The sequence below is a fragment of the Malus sylvestris genome, chromosome 6 (assembly GCF_916048215.2).
Source record: "Malus sylvestris chromosome 6, drMalSylv7.2, whole genome shotgun sequence".
Taxonomy (NCBI): Eukaryota; Viridiplantae; Streptophyta; class Magnoliopsida; order Rosales; family Rosaceae; genus Malus; species Malus sylvestris.
Genome location: NC_062265.1, coordinates 23,054,524 through 23,078,024, shown reverse-complemented (window position 1 = coordinate 23,078,024; position 23,501 = coordinate 23,054,524). Strand labels below are relative to the sequence as shown.

The 23,501-nt window shown below is 38.3% G+C and overlaps 3 protein-coding genes and 2 non-coding genes across 5 annotated transcripts; 2 read left to right on the top strand and 3 right to left on the bottom strand.

The window, feature by feature from the left end:
* Positions 1-6,118, bottom strand: LOC126626860 (probable GABA transporter 2). Its single transcript, XM_050296261.1, has 7 exons — positions 5,833-6,118; positions 5,511-5,741; positions 4,960-5,057; positions 2,991-3,177; positions 1,223-1,353; positions 734-970; positions 1-631 (listed from the first exon to the last, which is right to left on the bottom strand). The coding sequence occupies exons 1-7, from the start codon at positions 5,915-5,917 to the stop codon at positions 242-244; spliced, it is 1,359 nt and encodes a 452-aa protein (XP_050152218.1). The 5' UTR covers positions 5,918-6,118; the 3' UTR covers positions 1-241.
* Positions 3,594-3,679, top strand: LOC126627582 (small nucleolar RNA Z102/R77). Its single transcript, XR_007625067.1, has one exon. It is a non-coding gene; the product is annotated as a small nucleolar RNA Z102/R77 (small nucleolar RNA).
* On the top strand, positions 3,823-3,911 carry LOC126627581 (small nucleolar RNA Z102/R77). The gene has a single exon (XR_007625066.1). It is a non-coding gene; the product is annotated as a small nucleolar RNA Z102/R77 (small nucleolar RNA).
* Positions 6,119-12,290: 6,172 nt separating the features above from the next.
* On the bottom strand, positions 12,291-15,044 carry LOC126627444 (high mobility group B protein 6-like). The gene is made up of 7 exons (XM_050296993.1): positions 14,508-15,044; positions 13,950-14,057; positions 13,487-13,864; positions 13,173-13,409; positions 12,974-13,071; positions 12,682-12,766; positions 12,291-12,575 (listed from the first exon to the last, which is right to left on the bottom strand). The coding sequence occupies exons 1-7, from the start codon at positions 14,979-14,981 to the stop codon at positions 12,453-12,455; spliced, it is 1,503 nt and encodes a 500-aa protein (XP_050152950.1). The 5' UTR covers positions 14,982-15,044; the 3' UTR covers positions 12,291-12,452.
* Positions 15,045-16,038: 994 nt separating this feature from the next.
* LOC126627153 (protein trichome birefringence-like 23) lies at positions 16,039-19,699 on the bottom strand. Its single transcript, XM_050296578.1, has 3 exons — positions 19,117-19,699; positions 18,469-18,743; positions 16,039-17,359 (listed from the first exon to the last, which is right to left on the bottom strand). The coding sequence occupies exons 1-3, from the start codon at positions 19,445-19,447 to the stop codon at positions 16,586-16,588; spliced, it is 1,380 nt and encodes a 459-aa protein (XP_050152535.1). The 5' UTR covers positions 19,448-19,699; the 3' UTR covers positions 16,039-16,585.
* Positions 19,700-23,501: the final 3,802 nt, after the last annotated feature.

Sequence of the window (23,501 nt, the reverse complement as noted above, 5' to 3'; positions counted from 1 at the left end):
AAAACAAAACAAACACTATTTTACTTCTGTACCTTAAACATAAAGTCGTCTCTTTTTCGTCGCATTTAAAAAAAAATAAAAAATTCAAACGATGGGCCTATCATAATTCTATCGTTCAGAGTAAGAACTAATCATTAACTTAATACATCAATCGGTAATGTGTAATTACAATATTACAAGGTCCCTAATGATACAGCTTCTTCAGGGCCGGGGCCGGGCAATGGCGGTTTGATTAGAGAGCTTAATCAACCACATCATCACTAAACAGCTTAAATTTGCTGGCATCAAGAACCAGTTTCCTTACAGAGGAGAATGTGCCCAAAAGTCCTGCACCTGTGAAGACGATGATTATGGATATGTTCATCCAGTAAGTGAATGATGATTTTGCAGGCTTGTAGGTTTTGTTGTAGAGAAGCATTGGGAGGATGAAATCTAATGGGATGAAGCCGACAGCTCCAACCACGCCGCTTATGTCGCCGAAAAATGGAAGCATTGCTGCGAAAAATCCGCAGAGTACCATGTACAGCGACCGAAGAATTATTCGGGGAATGAGATTCCTTTTTGAGAACATTCCTTGTTTGACATCTGCTGATTTCTGTTCCATGATCTCATAAGCAACTTGAGAATAAACCTGCACCATATCAGACAAAGACAACCTTAATACAAATTTATACAGCCTAAGAAATTAAAATCTCAATTTTCCTAAAAGGGCAAGAGTAAGCTGTGAGCTTACCAGGCCAATGGCAAGAAGCTGAAGGAGTACAAAGATCACAGTAAGTCCAAGAACCCAAGTAGGAGCGAGAGAAGGTCCCTCATCGGGCATTAGGCTATTGAGAATATTTGAACTAGATTTGTTCCCAAACACCCAGTATCCGGACACTGCAGTCGAATAGAAAGTAATGAAAATTACTGTGTAACACATCACGAGCCCCTTCACCATCTTTCCAGTAGCTGGTGGCGCCAGGGTTGCCTGCATTGATCCATTGGCATATGATAAAATTTTACGAAGAAGCATATCCCAAGCAAGAGATTGTTTGGCATTGTCATTTATGTTCACATTTTCACACTAAAACTAGATGGAAATTGATATTCGCAAAACAAAACTAGAAATTCACATCCGTGTTTCCAAGGAGGCTACCAGATGACATCATAGTTGTGCAAACTAGCATTTGAAGCTTGGAATTCTATAACCGATAAAAAGATCTAAAGATGCAGTATTTACTTGTATTTCAGGTAGTATTCCATTCCCGAAAATAGCAGCAAATATGGAGATGGAAGTGAAGGCATTGAAGAGCCTTGTTGAAGTGGAAGATTCTAAGGAATAGTCCCTTGCAGGGGCGTTCTTAGAGGTACCTAGAGGAAAAAAGAGATGTTTACCGCACAATTAGAACTTTCTTTTCTATAATAGACAAACAAATTTCATGATCAAATAACTGAATAGGTTATGTGGCCCCTTATTGACAAAAATCTGTCATTACTTACTGAAGATTAAACATCTTGATTGTTATAATTCCATTTTAACAATAAAAGTCCACTTATGCACATGCATGTCATACAAATCCAAAATGCATGCCTAATTAGGACTCATGAGGGATGAGAATTGTTAATGACCAATGCAAGTTTTGGTGCAGAGAAAAAAATTGTTGCTCTAACTCCTCCAGAAGAATCAAGTTATTAACTCCTTTTTTTTTCCTAGCGAACATAATTTTGAACTAGGGAAAAAGCACAAGCTGCATGAAAGATGGCCAGAAAGATACATGTATACAATTTCTTTGTATAAGTAATGCATACAACAACAACAACAACAACAACAAAGCCTTTTCCCACTAAGTGGGGTCGGCTATATGAATCCTAGAACGCCATTGCGCTCGGTTTTGTGTCATGTCCTCCGTTAGATCCAAGTACTCTAAGTCTTTTCTTAGAGTCTCTTCCAAAGTTTTCCTAGGTCTTCCTCTACCCCTTCGGCCCTGAACCTCTGTCCCGTAGTCACATCTTCGAACCGGAGCGTCAGTCGGCCTTCTTTGCACATGTCCAAATCACCGGAGCCGATTTTCTCTCATCTTTCCTACAATTTCGGCTACTCCTACTTTACCTCGGATATCCTCATTCCCAATCTTATCCTTTCTCGTGTGCCCACACATCCCACGAAGCATCCTCATCTCTGCTACACCCATTTTGTGTACGTGTTGATGCTTCACCGCCCAACATTCTGTGCCATACAACATCGCTGGCCTTATTGCCGTCCTATAAAATTTTCCCTTGAGCTTCAGTGGCCTACGACGGTCACACAACACGCCGGATGCATTCTTACACTTCATCCATCCAGCTCGTATTCTATGGTTGAGATCTCCATCTAATTCTCCGTTCTCTTGCAAGATAGATCCTAGGTAGCGAAAACGGTCGTTTTTTGTGATCTTCGCTAGATTGCTCCGGTCATTAGTGTGGATAAGTATATAAATGGATAGAGATAGGAAAGCAAACACAAGATGTACGTGGTTCACCCAGATTGGCTACGTCCACGGAATAGAAGAGTTCTCATTAATTGTGAAGGGTTTACACAAGTACATAGGTTCAAGCTCTCCTTTAGTGAGTACAAGTGAATGATTTAGTACAAATGACATTAGGAAATATTGTGGGAGAATGATCTCGTAATCACGAAACTTCTAAGTATCGGAGTGTGGTGTCGTCTCCGATACTTAGAAGTTTCGTGATTACGAGATCATTCTCCCACAATATTTCCTAATGTCATTTGTACTAAATCATTCACTTGTACTCACTAAAGGAGAGCTTGAACCTATGTACTTGTGTAAACCCTTCACAATTAATGAGAACTCTTCTATTCCGTGGACGTAGCCAATCTGGGTGAACCACGTACATCTTGTGTTTGCTTTCCTATCTCTATCCATTTATATACTTATCCACACTAATGACCGGAGCAATCTAGCGAAATATAATTGAGTATGCTGAAGAGATGTTGAAGGATGAAGTACCTGCATAAATACAAGCACCGACCACCAGGAATGAGTAGCCCAAGCAGAGAAGCAGCGAAACAAAGTTGATGTGCCTGAGGGAGTGGAAAGTTGGAAGCTGAGAGATGACTATCATTACCACGGTAACCATGGCTATGAAGTGGTACAATTTCAGAGATCCATTCGGAGAAAGCTCTGAATACATAATCTTACAATAAAACAAGTTGACAATAAGACATTGCAAGGTTAATAGAATCTAACTACTGCACTGTAATGCTGAAAAAGAGTAAAACCAACATAACTACCATAGAAAACAGTTTCTGAATAAAACGTAATTTAAGTTTTTTATTAGCATTTACAATGAAAGCATGCAAAAATATTCATTGATTCATATGACATTGTTCCATCGAAGTTCACTATGAAAGTTCTTTTCTTTTTTATTTAGAAAATGTCAGTAGTAACTGGTTTGTTGGTGCTGAACCAGCTCAACATGCAAATGTGATCAACTTGCTTCACGCTTACAGAAGACTGCTTCAGCTTCCTTGAGGCTAAAACAAGCAAGTGCTTTTCTGTTAATCGTTTTTCGTTTTTATGTTTGTGTGTGGTTTTGATGTGAAACTGCGAGATTGAGACGAGACTTAGATTCGTATCCCTATTGGTTTGAAAGTGGTGAGATGGCAAAATTATGTATTAGCTCTATCTGATCATTCTCCCGACAAACACAACAATGTGCTATTTGCTTGATCAAATTAAGTTTTATCCAAATTTTCAATTACCCTTATACTTTTGTTCCTTCAAACCCAACTACTTTCCTTTCCAACTGTATGAGAATTGAAAAGAACTATAGGATTGAGAACGAGTTGATGATTTGGATTATGTTTCCCTATTGGTTTGATAGCCATTGTGATGGCATATCTATGCACTAGCTCTTTCTGATCATTCTCTGAACATTAATTCATGTTAACAAAAGGTAAAGGATGACCGCAAGCCAACAAGGCTCCCTACTTTTCGAGGATCAGAGGGGGACATCTATCGTACGCAATCTTACCCTTGCTTTGCCATGAGACTGTTTCCATGATTCAAACCTGTGATCTTTCGGTCACAAAGGAGCAACCTTTCTGTTGTGCCAAGGCTCGCCCTCAAGTAAAATAAAAAAGTAACCAAAGTCATGATCCAAAAAATGCTTCAGCTATGTTCTTAACTGGGCACATCCAAATGAATCTAAATACAAATTTTCGCCCGATTTCAAATCAAGGTCGAGGTACTGATTTGACCGATGCAGCTAGGTGTGCATAGATATTAAGGAATGTGACTAATTGATTGCTGTGAAGCTAATTGAATGTGGGTTTTGTGAATGCATTTTTAGACCTTCCTAACTGTGGGTGAAGAATGAAGATTATGAAAATCTTGGTCGCTGAAGAGTTTACTAATCTTAATCTCCTAGGCAGATATGGATGTTCAACGATAAAAAGAAATGTCAGCATAGAGATAAGATTTTGGGAATTAAGAGATGACTAATTTGTTGCCTATAATTTTTACCAATTATAATTTGTGAAGCAACTGCCACAACTGTTTACAAACGAAAAGCAGCTGAAGCATGTGGGAAGCTAATAGCTTCCACTGAACAAATGTCTCAAGTTGAGTAATTCACCTATTACTATCATTCTTTTTAATACATGAGCAAAAGTGCATGCCGTACTCATCAGTCATCGTACACCCCATTAAACATAAAATCAAAAAAACAAAAACAGAATTACCCTTTAAGACGGGGAAATGATTTCGACACACCGTTTTTTCTCCTTCTGTAGACCAAGTTTATTTTTGTCCCTTGATTCCCTTTTGATTTATTCAATCCAAAGTTGTGCAAAGGGAGAAAACGAGTGTGCAGAAATCACTTCTCTTATAGACAAACTAATATCTTTTGGTGATAAACCAACACATTATTGCATGCGTTGATGTGAAGTGATGATAATGATGATGCAATATATACCTTAAGGCATTCCCCAGAAAGCAAAATTGCTCCTATTCCAACCCCAGTGTTTATAGCCGTTTGAATGAATATGACGAAATAATACATCCATCCAGACCCTACAAGAAAAAAGGAAAAAAGGCAAAATCCCACACTTAATTAGTTTATAATCCAAGATTCCTTATATACAAGTGCTTATTCAGCGGGTCAGAAACAGAGCATCACACTCATAAACAATTAAGGATTTTTTTTTGTGCCAGAAACATCATATGACTCAAAAGCAATGCTTAATCAAATGCAACTTGTTTAGCACTAGGACTAAAAATTAGCAAACCCAACAAATACCTACATGCCATAGATACATCGTCACTGTGGCATCCCTAATAAACCATGTGTAAGTTTCCATATATTATTAGTCTGAGACGCCACGTGCATGCAAAAATCAAAGCTAACATTCCCAAATCACGAAAAACGATCTCAGCGACGTGAAAATGGTCCTGGTGCCTCATCAGGGAAGCAAAATGTAAATAACAAGCGACGACGTCGTCTTGACGCAAAAGTAGAGTAGTTACCTAATACGTCGGCGGCGAGTTCACGGAATCGGATGTGGCGGCGACCCTCCTTCTCACACTGGTCGAGCACCTTCGACATGAGGTAGTAAGAGTAGAAGGTGACCAGGCCCATGATGGTCAGGCACAGAAACCCCGGCCCCCATCCCAGTCCTCTGAACGCGTACGGCAGCGTCAGTATTGTGGGTCCCACTATCGACGTCGTCAGATGGAACCCGGCATGCCACCACTGCCCTGTATTTGCATACACACCAAGTAAATATACAAATCGGAATTTCAAAAATACAGTTGATTAAACGGGCGGTGGGGAGGGCCGGTGTTTGACCTTTGGATTGGAGGACGAAGACAGCGCCGGCGTCGCTTTCGCGGCGGGCTCCGAGGAGGGTTTCGGAATCGGGAGGCCCCGTCATCGTTTGATTCGAGAACCGCGGAGAGAGGAGGAGGAGGAGGAGGAGGAGATGCGGCAGGGGGTGTGCAGGTTAAGGGACGATTTAATGTGGGCAGGAGGCGGCGTAGGTTAGTGGAGTTGTTGGAACTTGGAAGTAGCTGATTGCAGGTGTCTACTACGCTAAAATGCGCGGGGGAGACCTTTTGCCACCCGAGGGAAACCTTGACACTGTCTTTAACTTATTCAGTTATTCTCAAACAGTCAAACTGAAACCCCCTCACCGGTTATTTTACAGAATTGCCCCTTGTTTCTCCTTCAGCTGAGGTATTGTTAGAGCATTTCCAATGAGAGGATTTGTATGGTGCTGAAAGTAGTTGATATAGAGCTTTATAAAAGAATCTTTCTAGGTGGTATTCTTTCTTCACTTGTAAGTAAGATATCTTAGATTCGATTCTCGCCAAAGACGAATTTGAACCATATTATTGCTACTCCATTGTGAAGTTAAGCTCACCCCTCTCCCTTATTGTAGATAATATCGTTTATTCAAAAAAATATATCTCCCAATAAGGGGTTATTTCTTTCAGGCTCTATATGAGGCTATATATGTCACAGCCCGTCCCGGAATTATAAATTCCGAGGACGTGAAATTACAAAAACGCCCTTAAACGGGATTAAGGTGCGTAATTTTGGTGTTTGTTTTACCTAAAAAATTTCTAAACGGTGTTATTTTGTATTTGGACTTTAGGTAGGGTCCTACCTCCCGAATTCCTTCCCCAAAACCCGTAGGTTGTCTCTTCCTCAGCTCTTATCCTTCTCAGTCACACACTCTCTCTCTCTTTCTTCATTTCAGAAACACTCCCTCTCTCTTACTCTCATTCTCTCTCAAACTCTCGGACAAACACCCAAGACCTTGAAAACTTCACAAGTTAAGGTTGAGGAAGGTAGCATCGTGTTCGTAAGGACCATACGAACACATTGATATTGTTTTCAGGTAAGATTTCCCACGATTCCATGTAGAAAACTTAAGCTCCGAGATTGCTACTGTTCATGAACTTTAATTTCGTTGTGTTTTAGGCCAAACCAAGATCACCACGAGTCTTAGGAAGTTCCAAGGAGGCTCGGAATGCCTCGTTTGAACAAAATGGACGTCGGGATCGTTGGGTTCGAGTTTGGCCGAATTTGAGAAATTTTGGAAGGTATGATCTAGTTGTTTTTAGGCCCTAAAACCCTTCCAACGTGATAGTACATGTTAAATGCTTCATTTTGGTATCAAATTCGAAGAAAATGGACGAAAAACGAGTGAGAATAGTTAATTAGAAAATTTTCCCAGTTTTCCGGTGACCGGAGTCCGGCGAGAGTCCATCGGAGAAGAAGCAGGAATATTCCGTTAGTTCTAACGGAATATTCCTGACGCCGTTAACGGAACGGTTAGGTTTTAACGGAATATACTAGGATTTGACGGAATATTCCCTAACTGCCGTTACTGTGCCGTTAGCATGCAACGCACGTGGCCGCGCGTGTGGGGCGCGTAGGTCCGTGCCACGTCAGGCGCGTGGGGGCGCGTGAGACCTCCAAAAATTATTTTAAAAATTTGGGGGTGATCCTGAGGTTGTGTAGGTCACGGTGGTATATTCATATACCCAATTTGAGCATCGTATGAAGAATTTATTACCTAGTTTGGTTTAGGTGCGTTAAATGTGCGTTAAATGATTGTTTTAAGTTATTTCACTTCTAGGTGGGACCTATAACGAGGACGAGCACATCCAGGGGCGTCAAGGGGGTTACGACCCGGCGACATACCAGTGAGTGGGCATTTGTTTTTATATATATACCTATATACTCGATTTCCCCAGAAATCAAATTTAAATGAAAAGTATAGTGAAATGAAATGAAATATGATTTGATTGCCATGCATAGAATGTTATGAATATTATGAACTGTCGTATGATGCATATATGTAAGGTGGTGCTGTGGACGCACAGGTAAGTATTTAATTACTGTTATGTTGATAATGATGATATATTGAGCTCATATCCTGCACCATGGTTTAGTGCTTATAGTATTCACCGCATCGCACGCTCGCCTTGGATCCAAGTAGATGCTGGTCGTACAGTCCACGCGGAGTGGGTACGACAGGCCAGTCGTAGAGTGTTAGTGAGATTATGACTGGTGGGTGACCTTAGGTTATTGTATACAGATGATTGATGAGAGAAGCACTAGAGCGAATATTACCATGAGTCGTTCAGACTACATTAGGTGGTTCCGACTTATGTGCAGAAGGCCGGACAGGTCACGCGGAGTGACTCCGGCAGAGTGAGATTGATAGATGTTGAGCTCTAGGTTCAATCGTTCAGGGCTATTAGAGGGCCTCCGATTGATTATTTCTTTTACCTGATTTATATTATGTTAATGCATTCATACTAAACTGTTGAAATTGGCATGGTACATTCTTTATTGAATCTGTTATAAGATTGATGATCGAGACAGTTGAGATATATATATGCTATATACTATTTTTCTGGGAAAGTATACATGTTTTCCAAAAAGGGGTTATAATTGTGGATTTATGAAATGATTTGGAAAAGCTTATTTTCGCCCACTCACGTTTTCTGTTTTTCGCCCCTCCAGGTTCTAGTTGATAGTTGAGGCGTTGGTGGCCTACGAGGACTGCTTCGGCGTTCTGACAGACTAAGTAAATGTAGGATTCACCCGAGGGTGTTGTAAAATAGTTATGGTCCTACTTGACTGCACCTAGACGCTTATGCTCTGTTTATGTGTGTTTAGTGCACTCTTATGCACATAGAATGCTAGGTTGTAAATAACTGCAATTAGTGGTTTTCGTTGACTCGTATTTTATTATTTAATCGTTTCCGCTTGCGTTTATGGTTACGTCACGCTCACGTGACGGCCAGCACGTCCTAGTCTTCGGGTTAGGGTGTGTCAATATATATTTATTTATATAGTAATTTAATTACGTGATAATTTTTTTTATGAACCTCTAAACCTAAAAAAGTTCAAATTCTCACAAAATTAAATTTTATCACTTATGAACCGTTCGTTGAATTATATTATCTTATCTCATTGTCATCCGTTGAAAGATGCAAACCTCAACTTTGCCCTCTGAAATAATCTGATTTTCACTTGCAACACAACAATTTACCAAGCACTAATTGGTAAATTAATATCTTACAATTTTGAAAAGAAACAAAACTTATTTAAAAATTTCACACACGGAATGCCCACGAACGTTAAATCAATTTGAAATTTTAATTCTCATAGAATTTAAATCAATCATTAATTGGCCCAATTATAATAAATTACAAACACAACCAAATGTTTCATCACATAAGAAGGGGCATTTTAGGATGATAAAATTTTGTAATTTGAGTCATAAATCAAAATAAATGATTTTTTTTTTTTGTTAAAACCCAATAAACGGGTTTAAGTCAAGACAAAATATATATGGAATGTTAAAGGCAAAGAAAAATGAATTTTAAGGGGGAAATCTAAATTTTTAGATAAAAAAAAGTGAGTCTTTTTAGTAGAATATCTTATATCATTTTATGTCTTAAGCATTAAACATACAAACAAAATGTAACAGGATCTTTGGAACAAAAATATGTAAGGAAAAAGAATATAAAAAAAAGAATAAAATGAGAGTATAAGTGTAATTGCAAGTAGAATGAGAGTGATAGAATTTAACTCGCATGAGTTGCTACTTTTCTCATGAGACCCATTGTTTTTTGAGGCTAGATGTAGACTAATTTTATGCTACCCAAGAAAGGAAGTCGCTAGTCCAAGTGGTGGATGTACCCCATTTTCCTACTCATTGGAGATGAAATTTCTCAGGAAGACTTAAAATGTAGTAGCCTCATGAAATATAAAACCTCCATTGGGATGCTCTTAAGGGGTGTTTTGGTCTTTTCAATTATTTTACGATGGAGTCGAGGACCAAATCTTGGTAAACTTCATTTTGCCCCCTCAAATTTTTGTCTAATTTCAAATTCATACGTGTCTTTTAATTTTTTCAATTTCATACAAGGGCTCAAGATTTTACACCAATGTCATACATCAATTTAAAAAATACGTTAAATTTCCCGTTATAGGATGACGTGGTAAATGCAACCTACATTTTTGCTATGTGGCAATCAAATTTGTCCACGTAGATAAAAAGATAAATTATGAAACAAATCAATTTAAAAGAGAATAATCTTTTATGCCAAAAAATTAAGGCCAAATCATTTTCATTATCCCTGTGGTGTGACCCTAGTTTTAATCTGGTCCATGTGGTTGAAAAAAATGGTTATTCATGACCTTATGGTCCTGTTAGCAATATGGATTCAATTGTAATTTCTGTTAGCAATACGATTCAATTGTAATTTTTGTTAGCAATACGATTCAATTGTAATTTCCTTCCATTAAATCTCTGTTAAGATTCAAGGGCAAATATGCCCTTCGATCCTATTAGTTGAGACAACTAATCATAAATTACCCTTATCTGGTTCATAAGAAATAAAGCAAGATAATGCCAGATAGACTAAATGTGGAAATTTTCAGGTCGACGGGCCGAGGGCCCACTCTAACAACACCGATACTGTCCCCACTTAACCACCTGCACAATCCTCAGGTGTGGGGTTTTATCACAAAAGGCCTCGATGTTAGTTAGAGAGGGGTATTTCTATTTAAAGCACTCTTCTCTTCTCCCTCTGTCCGATGTGGGACTGGGGGTTCCAACACTCCCCCGCACGTGAGACCCCACTTATGGGGTCACACGTGAATTTCCACACATCGGCAACCACGTGGAGCCATGTCGGGACTCACCCAATCACGCGGGGCCAATGGGGACCCACCCAAACACGTGGCATCTTTGGCCTACGTGGACAATCACGCGGGGCCAACGGGGACCCACCCAATCACGTGGCAGTACGGGCCCGCCTCCTGGCTCTGATACCATGTGGAAATTTTCAGGTCGACGGGCCGAGGGCCCACTCTAACAACACCGATACTGTCCCCACTTAACCACCTGCACAATCCTCAGGTGTGGGGTTTTATCACAAAAGGCCTCGATGTTAGTTAGAGAGGGGTATTTCTATTTAAAGCACTCTTCTCTTCTCCCTCTGTCCGATGTGGGACTGGGGGTTCCAACACTAAATTTGTAGATAAAATTTGCAAACTAAATAATGTGTCACCAATAAGAATAAGTAAATTTATCAACGCTTAATAGTTCAATTTTCAACTTCCATGTTATTTGGTTTACAAAAATCTACAAACTTAGTCTCTTGTCATTACCCAACAAGGGAAATCATCTGTCAGACCAAATTCGAATGGATGAACCAAATTCGAATGGATGAACCATTACCGACAATCCAAGGATCGGGCGAGCAGCAACTATACCTCTAGCACGCTGACGGCGATGATCCAAGTGGGGCATCCCAGAAGGATTTATGCAGAAAGTATTTCGCTTTTAAGAGCCTAGACGTTAGTGATTCAGGAGTTGCAACAGTCACCACCCTTGTTCCGCAGGAAGAGCAAGGGTGAAATATAAATAACGGAAACCCAACCCCCCTTCATTTTTAGGTGGGCACATGGCTTCCCAGGAGAGCCAGTGGATACGTCTTTTGGCTTTGTTACTACCCCACCAAAACCAACTCAATATGCGTTGCAAACCATCACAAAGTGTTTGGGGAAGAAGATGGCAATTCATAGTGTAGATAAACAAGGATTGATCGACAACTTTTATGAGTATTTCCTTGCCGGCCGCACTAAGGAGCTTGTCCTTCCAACCTTTGAGTTTCTTCCACGACCTATCTTTTATATGAGAAAAGGCAGCAGTTTTGTTCCAACCTAAGATTAGTAGAAGCCCCAAATCCCAAATATTTGCCTTGAATGTCAACACGAGAGACTCCAAGGAAGGAAGGCAGCCAGCTGATCCTGAATCTCTCTGAACATTGGGACTAAAAAAAACCACTCTTTTGAAGATTGACGCATTGCCCATAAGCTAACTCATTGCATCATCCTCGAGTGACGGCCAGCACGTGGCAATCTCGATGTCCCCCAAACATCGGGATCAGGGCGTGTCAGTGCACCATTAATTTAAAAGGAATAGGAGACCAACATGACATCACCAAATTAATCCAAACCTGGGCAAAGCCAAGTTTTTCCATCATTCACTGAAGAAAACCCCATTCCATCAAGTTTTAGAGCCATGTATGTAACCCTGATTCCGTCTGCGGTGGGGTTATGCAAATAGTGACCAATTTCTGCCGCCATCAGAGAATTGATTGTATGAAGTTGTGCACAATCCCGCTGATTTGTAGGACATTGTTTGAAGTGATTATATGTAGTTTTGTGAAGTTAAGAAAAACATTTGTTCAATAATCAGATCAGGTCAACTCTTGAATTTGAATCATTCAAATCTTTCATTCATAGTTAGCAAATGCTAAGGTTGACATCAAAGTTGACACTAAAGAAAGAAAAAAGTCAAATTAGCCATCAAAGTGATGGGCATGAAACTCCTACAAATGTTTCACCAACATTTGAACACCGTCTGATCATCATCAATTAACAGAGGTAGATGCAGCAGCAGCACTTTTGTTATATTCCTCTACCTCCTTCTTGTATGCTTGCATTGCTTCAGCTGCCTTCTCATTCCAACCCTTTTTCTCTTCTTCCTTCATTTCCTATATAACCCAACAAGTGAAACAAAAAATAGGATCAGTTTTAATTAATTTAGGGTCGAGAACATGTTACCAAACGCAACTTCCGAACCCAAATGCAATCCCGTACCCTCCATTTCAGTGAAATCATTGCAGTAATGGTGGTGCTGTTAGTCCCTGGTCTCTCCTCCAACAGAGCCTTTCTTGCTTCCTTGCTGCATCATTCAAAACAAAACCGAAATCAGTTTTTATTTCTCTTTTACGGGAGATTCTACTGTGTTACCAAAGATACACACACACACACACACATATATATACACACACTCTCTTTATCGCTCTCATCGCATGACCACGATTTTGCCCTTTACAGGGTTTCATGTATAAGACATTACAGGACTACAGCATTTAACGAGGAACATTACCTGAACAAGAGGTAAGAGGATGCAGGCTTCTTGGGCTTGTTGGGGTCAACATTCTTCATGTCTTCCTTCTTCTTTTTCTTCTGCTCCTCCTTCGTTTTCTGTTAATCCATTACAATTCGATTAGCAGCCAACTAATAATACAATAGCAACAAAATCAGTAAAATAATGGAGACCACAGCTTGCTTAGTAGTAAGCAAACCTTGATTATGTTTTCAGTCTTCTCCTTCTTCTTGAGAAGCTGCAAGGCTTCATGCTTTTGCAGTTTCATCAGCTCTTCCTCTTCCTTTTTGAGATTGGAAGCTTCCTCTTCCTTATTCTGCTTGTAAACCTCCATCTCTTGCATATACTTCTCCTTGTTCTTCCTAGCCATCTCCTCATACGGCAATTTTTGCACCTCCGTCATGTTTTTCCATTCTTCACCCGTGATCTTTGCAACCTACAAAATAGTCCCAAAATTGACAAATTATAATATGCTGTGAGGTTTTTCATGTGGGGATGGTGATTTTCAAATACCTCAGTGACAGTTTTGTTCTCTGCAGCCAGAGCTGGTCGCCTGTCGTTTGTGAACAGAAAAAATGCCGACATTGGATGCTTGGGTTTCAATGGATCCTTTTCCTTCTTGGTTTTCTTGTTCTCCATTTCGGCTTCTTGCTTGAACTGTAGGTATTGTTCAAGCAACTCCATAGCTGTCTTCTGCTTGTTCTCCTCCTCCAAGAGATGCATTGCTTCCACCTCGCGCTTCTCTTTTGTAGTCACTTTCAGGTAAGCTTCCTTCTCGGCCTGGTACCTCTCTTCGTAAGGCTTCTTCTCTTCAGCACTGACGTTCTTCCACTTGGCCCCCAAAATGTTTGAGACTTCCTTAAAATCTGCTTCAGGGTTCTCCTTCTTGATCTGTATCAAAACCACAAAAGCAGAGTCAGAAATTGTTTCTCACATACATCTGCGAACAATCGTAGTGTTCTAATCTATAACTTACCTCAGCCCATTGATCTTTGCACCATAAGATGTAAGCAGGAGCTGGCCTTTTCTTCTCAGGGCAACCCTTCTTTTTCTTGTCTTGCACTGGTTGAGCAATTGGGAATGCCTGATGAAAAATAAGTAACCATTATGTCAACCCCATTTCAAGATCATCGAACCGCTTCGATCAAACACCCAAGAAATTACAAATTACGAACCCTAAACACGTTTTTGGGCAATTTACCAGTAACCAAAAAGCATAAAAATCCCAAATCATCAACCAAATTTCATGTGAACCCTAATCATCAAGCCAATGCAACAAAACAAATTCCAGGAAAGGGGATCGAGAACAGAAACCCTAAGAACATATAAATCAAGAACCCTTAGGGATTTTTTTTTTTCCTTTTTTTTTACAATTAACAAGTAACCAAACAAATCTAAGAATCCAAAATTAAGAATCACCCAACCAAACTTCAGATCCATAATATATTTTCTCAGCATCCAAACAGAGGATAATACAACGCATGCAGAAATAAGGACGCAAATGAAGAAAATAAAGGGAATCAAGAAAACAAACCATGGTGGGTTTGAACTCCTTGATCTTCTGCAGCTTCTTTAACTCCATCTGAAGCTTGTCTTGCTCTCGGCCCTTCATTGCGAGATCTTCCTCCTTGGTCTTCAAGATCTCATCCTTCTCCTTCAGGAGCTCCTCGGTTTTCTCCTTCTCAAGCTTCATCGCTTGCAGCTTCTCTTGCATTTCTTCGAGTTCTTTCTCGAATGACGACGGTTGGGTCTTCTTCTGCTTGGCCTGTTTCTTAGAAGCCGCAGCTTTGGCCGACTTCTTGGGGGAGGTGCGAGTCTGAGAGAGACTCTCGTGGTTCTCCTTCGCTGGGTTGGAGTCCGATGGTGTTTGGATCGGGCTCGGAGTGGCGTCCGAGACCTTTCCTGCGAGGATATTGGCTGAATTTCCAGATGGGTTTTTGTCCTTGAGTGCCCTTCGGCTGGCCCTTGGCTTCCTGTTGGGCATTTCGGCGATTGCAGTGTCAGCCATGGCAGAGAGAGAGAGAGAGGAGGTCGGAGGATTTTGAATTTGAAATTGAGTGGTTGTTTGGGGGGAGGGAGGGGTTGTATATAAGGAGGGGGCGACCCAACGGTAAGTTTTTTCAAATTCAAATTAACTTTCGAGATTGAATTGTTGTTTGACGTCCGGTAATAAGCCTTGACCGTTTGTAGAAGATGGGTACAAGCCCTTACCATATATAGAGATTACAATTTGTTTTCTTTACCATAGATGGATATTACTTTTCAATTTTGGATAGTTTTTGTTCAAATTTACTTCTTCAATAAGGTTTTCAAATGAATTTTTTGGATAAGTCTACCATATGCGTTCGTGATTATATTAGTTTTAGTTTCACAGTAAAATTCTTTGGACAACAAAATGTCAATTCGAATTATTGGTTAGAAGAATTTGTGTACCATGCGGTGTCAAATTCACTATCTATTAATAATGTGCAAGTATCAAATATAAAATATTATACTTCAATGTATTAGTTTTAGTTTTAGAATAAAATTATTTAAACAACATGTCAATCTTAAAAGATTATGCTTTAATGTAAGCAGCAGTGTCAAATTCACAATCCACTAATATAATATGCAAGTATCTCACAAAAAACATTACACCTTAATGTCACATACAAATGAATTTAGATTAGGGCATATAATACTGCACAAATATTAATTTGATGACTGACATGACAATATTAGATTTTCTCTTTCTCCAACCCATATGTTTTTTTTGTTATAAATGAAATATGTAGGACTCATTATTTATCTCTTGGACAAAAAAAAAATTATATGTAGGACTCATTTTTAAAAAGAAATCAACCAAAATAAAATTTCAATATTTAGTTTTTCTCTTCCTCCAATCCTTAATGCCCGTTTTCACATGTCAAATTTGACCGCAAAAAATTCATATGTCAATTCACATAGAATTAGCATATAGATTGAGCCTTCTTCCTACCATCAAATTCACGTAAAATTTGACATCCCCACAGGAGATGGTCTTACTTATTGAACAATGTTTGTAATTGTTCCCGATGAGGAACGTATTTGGATGGGAACAAATCAATTTGGATATTATGCAGGCTTTGCATAAAAAAAAAATTGTTTCGTTTTTCACACTTAAACAGCACATAAAGTAACATGATTTTTTTTGGGGGGAAATAACAAATTAAATGAAATTCGGGAAAAAAATAAAAAACAGATTTTGAATCAAGATTACAAAGTTATAAGTTTATAGCAAGGTTGCAGGCAGTTCTGCTCGATGGATGGGAGCGCGATGCCGCGAGAGTCGAATTCTTGTTGAGAGTGCGGTTAATACAACATCATGATCATTTTGCAGTGTTCTTTTCTTTGTAACTACAGATGAGGATCTAAATCACAGGCCAGTAGACGCCGGTAAAGATTCAGTCTTGGCAAAGATGAACCGGTTCATCCGGAGAAGAACGAAAATTTGTCGTACAGACAAGGCAGAGAAGGAATTTACGATTCATCAGAAACTTCTGCAAGAAGCTTTACCAGGATCCATTATATGCTCTCTCATGATCTAGAAGGGGAAAAAATAAGAATTCCGGCAGCGAAGTAGGCTGATGTTTCTTATCCATTTACTATCATCTCCATTAATATATCATTCCAAGATTCTATAGGTCCCGGTAAGCACCAATGCAAACAATCAGTCTGAACCTTCGCGTTTCTGCCTTGTTCAAATGGATGATACTGCCTATATGGACCTGGATGTCCATCAGGTCTCAACAAAGAAAGTTGGAAAAGGTCAAGGAGTTTGAGATTCACCCCATGTTTAGAAGCTTCAGCAGCTGCCTTCGGAAATTCTTCTAGTTCAATGCCACGCAGAATCTTATTTACCTCCTTCACTTCAACCTCACCTTCTTTAGCTGGGGCCGTTTTCTTGCAGTTTCCCCCAGTATTCCACTCCCCGCCCTCAAAATGATCAGGTGTGGACGTTCTGAAAAATATTGTGCCCTTGTAATCTGACTTTACTATAAAGTTCATCACAAATCTCAGGGCTTTGCGATAAGAGAAATCAAACCCCAACTCTGTCAGATTCCTTTTAGGACAGTAATGGCATCCCAGAACTTCATTGCCCTCGTAGTAGATAGCACTTTTGAGAAACCATTTCCCTGTTGAAATTATCATGTAGTCCCAACCGTGGTACTGATCCACCCACTTCTTATCAAGCTTGTCAAGATGCAGTTCAACTTCAGATGATGCCACACCATCAGAGTCTTCAAAAATAGCAGCTTGGACAAGGAATGGGGACCAAATAACTGAGACGCTAAAATTGTAAGAGGGGAAGTGCCATCTTCTGGACCTGTAATCCTTGTCATGGTACACTTGAACGGCTCGTTCAACCTGAAGGACAATGTTTCAATCAAATTTTAAACAACCTCTTCAAAGAAGTTAAGTTCTAGGCTTAAACAATCTAATAATCAACCATTTATTCCATCAACCCAGAATCTCAAACATTAAAGATGGCATGCTGTAAACAGATGAACTATGGACCAAAATTCCAGAGACAAAAGTAAGAAACAAATCTACACTTGTCATTTTACAGCTATAGTGGTAACTTTGTATGTGCAGGTGCGCGCGTACATACATGGATAGACGGTGGGGAAACAACTTTATACCACCTCAATTAACTTTTCTAGATAATATTTCCTTCTATGCTTCATGTTGTAATGACTGGTGCAGCTATAAAGTGGGTAAGCTGGGAAAGGTGCAAAACCAAAATATTACGGACGCTCTAGTGAACTAAGAACAACAGACAAGAGCAAACACTAGCAAAATTGCTTAAAGAAGTTATTCACGAGTTATTGAAACTTTCTAGAATTAGTCCAAAAAGTTCTCAAGGGGATCACATTACTGGAAACTAATAGGTTTGTTATCATCAAAAGTTATTTATCTTGATCAATGATAAACTAACTGACTTTACAGTTCAAAGATGATAACTGATTCAAGTTCAGTAGAAGAGGCAGACAAACCATGAAAATGTATTACTCGAAAATAGGAAGGGTAGCTAGGGAAGTATCTGACTGAGAATTAAACACATTCTCCACATCCTAACATGTTAAGTTTCTAGGACAAATGGAGACCTTAGCAATTAGGATATCCTAAATATCAAGTACCTAAGGGCCCTTTCTGACCGACCTCTTTCTTAGTTTCTGGCCAGGGTGGTAGAGCATTTCCAACCTATTCCTCAAAAGAAAGGTTCCTTCTCTATCCCTTCAACCTTCTCGGGAGGCAGGATGCCCCATAAGCACTTTTACCTTTCCTCTTTTAAACACCTTCTCATCCATCGATGAAAAAATTAGTTATTAGGTATCTAAGGAACTCAACTCCAACGCCTCTATCCAACCGAAGCATATGAAGGATTATTTTCTTTTTTATGTTTTAATACTAAATATTCTGTTCATTTGTGCAAAGCCAACATTTATATGTGAGCTATGAATTCAAATGCATACCGTGGAGAGCATGCACAGCAACGACTGGACATGGTTACGAGATATCGAATCACCAATCAACGCCCATGCTTTGTTCCTCATCATTTCAAGAAATCTCCCTGGATCAAATTTTGGGATTTCACAATATCGCGGCTTCCACTTCCAGTATAGAAACCCTGTATCAGGCCTCCCATTTCTTATGCAATTCTGAGGATTTTCAATTGTGGGGCAGCTCTCATTGTAAGCTGCACCCGAAGTACTCGGAATCCAATCCCCAGAGAAAAGATCGCACTTTCCTGCACAAGCGCACAAACTTTATCTCCATTGAAAACTAACTCACTTAATGCAATTGCAATCGAATTCACTATCTGAAATGAGAGATTCCAGGAAGAGTAAAAGGATCTTTCAACTAATAGTATCAGAATAACTAGCAGTACAACAAAACATTGAAATGATACGAAAAGCCAAAAACTATACCGAAAATCATCCACAATTCCCAACATATTGGAGCAAAAGTCCAATTTCCCAACTGCAGATCTTGGTAACCTAAACTATCAATCACAGAGCAAGACTTTCCAACGACAGCAGTTCACTCCAAACTAAATTTCTCATACATACAATACAAAAATAGAAAAACAACAACAGCCATTAAAGAGAATTAAGTAATACCATTTGGTGGAGGTATCTGGTCCTGATCTCCATCTCCTGGAACTAGCCTAGAAATTGGCTGCTCTGAATCCACAGTATTCTCGGGAAAATGGGTTTCTTTTCCGGGAAAAGGCATCTCATCCTGATCTTCGTTTTGTGGAAATTCCACAGAGATTGGCTGTTCTAAATCCTCAGTTTCCCCAGGAAAAGGGGCTTCTGTTTTGGGCGAAAACTCATTGGAGGTGGAGAGAAAGAGACGAAAAGCAAGACCCATCAGAAGGATTGCAACTCCAAACTTCACCACCAAATGCTTGTGCTTGTGATAAAACCAGTGCATCCAATTCAGCTTCATTGCCTTCACTGCTTGCTTCTTGCTCTCTCTCTTTCTCTCTCTCTCTCTCTAGATCTTTGAATGCAGTGGATGTTGAGCTAAAAGGATTAAAACCCAGAAAAATAATTACTTGTTTGATTGGGATTATATAAAAAGATCAAAACTTTTGAGATGTTAGATTGGATTTTGGATCGAAGAGAGTTTTCTCCTGGTGTGTTTTTTGGCTTTTGGCTGCCGTGGATGCCTGTTATTTGTTAATCATGCATAAGTTAATTGTAGAGTGCAGTTATGGGAGTGAAGATAAAGTGAGTAAAGCCAGTAATTAATTATTTTTAATGAATTTAATAAAGTGATTCATGATTGGAGAGCAAGAAAATTGGCTGGTAATTACAAGTTTAATTTTCATTAAAAAGAAGTTAAAAATTATGAAGAGACTGAAGAATAAATCACTTTAATATATTTCACAATAGAAAAAAGCTGATCCATCGTCAGTTTGCAATTTACACATTAATAGCAGAGAGTTACTCACCGACAACTGTCCCAGTTACAATTCCGATGATTTAGAGTACCAGAAATTTTTCAATGTGTCAGGAACACGGTTTGATACATTAATGTTATAATACAATTAATTGGTAGGGTAAATTATATTTTGCATGCTCAGATTTGTTGTTAATTACAACCTCATACAAAATCTTTAAAATATTTCAAGCTCATACATTACTCATTATTTCATTTCAATTTTGTACAATCTTAGTCAATCTGTTAAATTTTCCGTTAAATGTTGATATTGAAATGTTTACCCTAATTGAATTTATTTTTTTCAAATTTCCAACCAATTATGTATTACACTTGTTAATCAAGTCGTGCACTCGACATAGTGAAAAATCTCTCCTAAAGGAGAATGTGTGTGTGTTAATAGTTGTTTTCTTTTTTGATAATATTGATGCTGAATTGTTGTTTAATATCATGTATTTGAAAGAACCACTCAACCAACCTCTTTGATCCTATTTAAGGCTTGCTTGATCAACTAATTAGGTAATACAAACTCTTATTAAAGAAACATTTTAGAAGATGAACGGTTGAAATTGCATTGTCATGTATATTAAATTTGAACTATAGTTTATTTTATATGATGATTTTTAAATTGCTTCAATTTTTATTAAAGATATTAAAACATAAATATAAAAAAAGAGTATATTGTTTTAATCAACCGACCTAACTTAATATATTTTTCGATTTATATTCACCTTACCAACCGAATAAAGATTCTTGTCAAATTCATGTACTGGTGAGTGATGCCACATCGATTTGGATTCGACCACAAAACAGCATATGATATGTTTGCTTCCCACAATTACTTAGGGTTTTTAAATAGAATATCTAGTTCAAGTAGCATTGCCACTTAGTACTACAATTTAATGGTTTTTCTTTTCTCTTATAAGACCATTTCCAAGCCATAGAATAAAGCTTAAAACATAGGGAACTTTAACGAAAAGCACCCGGTACTATTCACTTTAACGAAAAACCATATTTTTACACTAAAAAGTCAATCCTGGTACTATTCACTTTACCCTTTATTTTGTCCTTATCATTAAAACTCAAAGTTTTCAAGCCATTTTCATTAGTTTTCCTTAAAATATAAGCTTTAAAACTCCTCCAAACATCTCCAACCATAGGGCTAAAATAAGCATTTGGGAAAAAATATATCTTTGGGCTAAATTCTCTCCAGAAATTAAGCTTGGCTTAAATTATATGTACCCATAAACTGTCATATTTCAAAACCATTTTTTGCTTTTTTACTTATAATCCAACTACTATGATCAAATGAAATCAAATCTAACAGTAAAATAAAAGATTTGACGGCCTAAAATTAAATCTAACATCTAAAATAATTTAAAAAAATGATTTAAATCAATTCCACTTAAAACTTTATAAATACCTATGTATTTGTATGATTTTTAATTATTTATTAGAATTTAAATATTTTTAAGTAAAAATGTTCATAAAAATAAATTAGAATAATCTACATAAATTTTATTTTTCAAAAAAGTTATAAAAAAAAGCTAAAATCATTATTTAATAATCTCAGACTAAAATTTTAAGTCATAACCATTGGAGGAGAAAAACAGTTTCTAGGTTATTGCTTAAAATTTTGTGGCTTAAATTTTTAAGTTTTATTCCCAAGGGTTGGAGATGGTATAAGTGAGAGTTTTTAGGTTCAATTCTCACCGCAGACGAATTTGAACCGTATTAATGTTAGCTCATTATGAGGTTAAGCTCATCCATTTAGTGTAGATAATATCATTTGTTCACAAAAGTTTAAATAACAATTATTATTCCTCTTCCCTTTTCATGACTATTATTATGATTATCTTATGATCATCTTATAAGATCTGTCAGGTCCCATGCTTAGTCAACAGAATATAGCATTTTTAAGATGTGTTTAATATTTGGTTGACTTGAATAAAACAAACGCTAATGAGAATCATAGTAAAATACGAAACGGGTATATTATGTGAAAATACGTACGTGCATTATTTAGCAACTTTGTAAAAATGATTCTTTGAAAGATTAGAACTTTTTCTTAAATTTTAATATTTACTTATTTTTGTTTTTCAATAATATGTTAAAAATACGTATAAAATAAGTGAATTTCATGTGTATTATTAAAAATATGACTAAATAATGTGTATTAAAAATGAAAAATATGCATATATTTATAATTTGTGTATCATACGTTGAAGTACAAAAAGTGCAATTTAATGAATTGTGACGACGTGTCCAGAAAGTGAAAATATTTTTAAAAAATACATATGTACGTACATAATATGAGAATATATAACGATGATGAGAATGTCATGACAGCCTTGTTGTCGACAGAAAATGAAACTAAAACAGTCTATAACATGTCAATGACATGCTTTCTGTCGACATCTTGCGAGTATTAGCATGTCAAGGTATCAGATTGCAAATAGTCACTAGAAGGTAGGATTTCATTTCAATCTGATCCAAAATTTCCCTATTAATTTTTTTTACTTTTACTAAAAAGCCACCCTTACTTTTACAGAATCAGAAACCAGTACATATATCAGAGGCTTATTTACACATGAAAATTTGAAATCTACTTGGTAGAAGCTTGACAAACATTGGTTCACGTCAGTGCAATGTGTTCTGTACCTTGCAGTGTATGATGTAGCAGGAATCTCGCCGGGACAACGAGGATCAACAAAGCGAAATCCAAATGTATGAACAAGCACGTCGATAATACAGAAGAACTATACTGTACAAATACAAACAACAACAACAACAACAACAACAACAAAGCCTTTTCCCACTAAGTGGGGTCGGCTATATGAATCCTAGAACGCCATTGCGCTCGGTTTTGTGTCATGTCCTCCGTTAGATCCAAGTACTCTAAGTCTTTTCTTAGAATCTCTTCCAAAGTTTTCCTAGGTCTTCCTCTACCCCTTCGGCCCTGAACCTCTGTCCCGTAGTCACATCTTCGAACCAGAGCGTCAGTCGGCCTTCTTTGCACATGTCCAAATCACTGGAGCCGATTTTCTCTCATCTTTCCTACAATTTCGGCTACTCCTACTTTACCTCGGATATCCTCATTCCCAATCTTATCCTTTCTCGTGTGCCCACACATCCCACGAAGCATCCTCATCTCCGCTACACCCATTTTGTGTACGTGTTGATGCTTCACCACCCAACATTCTGTGCCATACAACATCGCTGGCCTTATTGCCGTCCTATAAAATTTTCCCTTGAGCTTCAGTGGCCTACGACGGTCACACAACACGCCGGATGCACTCTTTCCATCCAGCTCGTATTCTATGGTTGAGATCTCCATCTAATTCTCCGTTCTCTTGCAAGATAGATCCTAGGTAGCGAAAACGGTCGCTTTTTGTGATCTTCGCTAGATTGCTCCGGTCGTTAGTGTGGATAAGTATATAAATGGATAGAGATAGGAAAGCAAACACAAGATGTACGTGGTTCACCCAGATTGGCTACGTCCACGGAATAGAAGAGTTCTCATTAATTGTGAAGGGTTTACACAAGTACATAGGTTCAA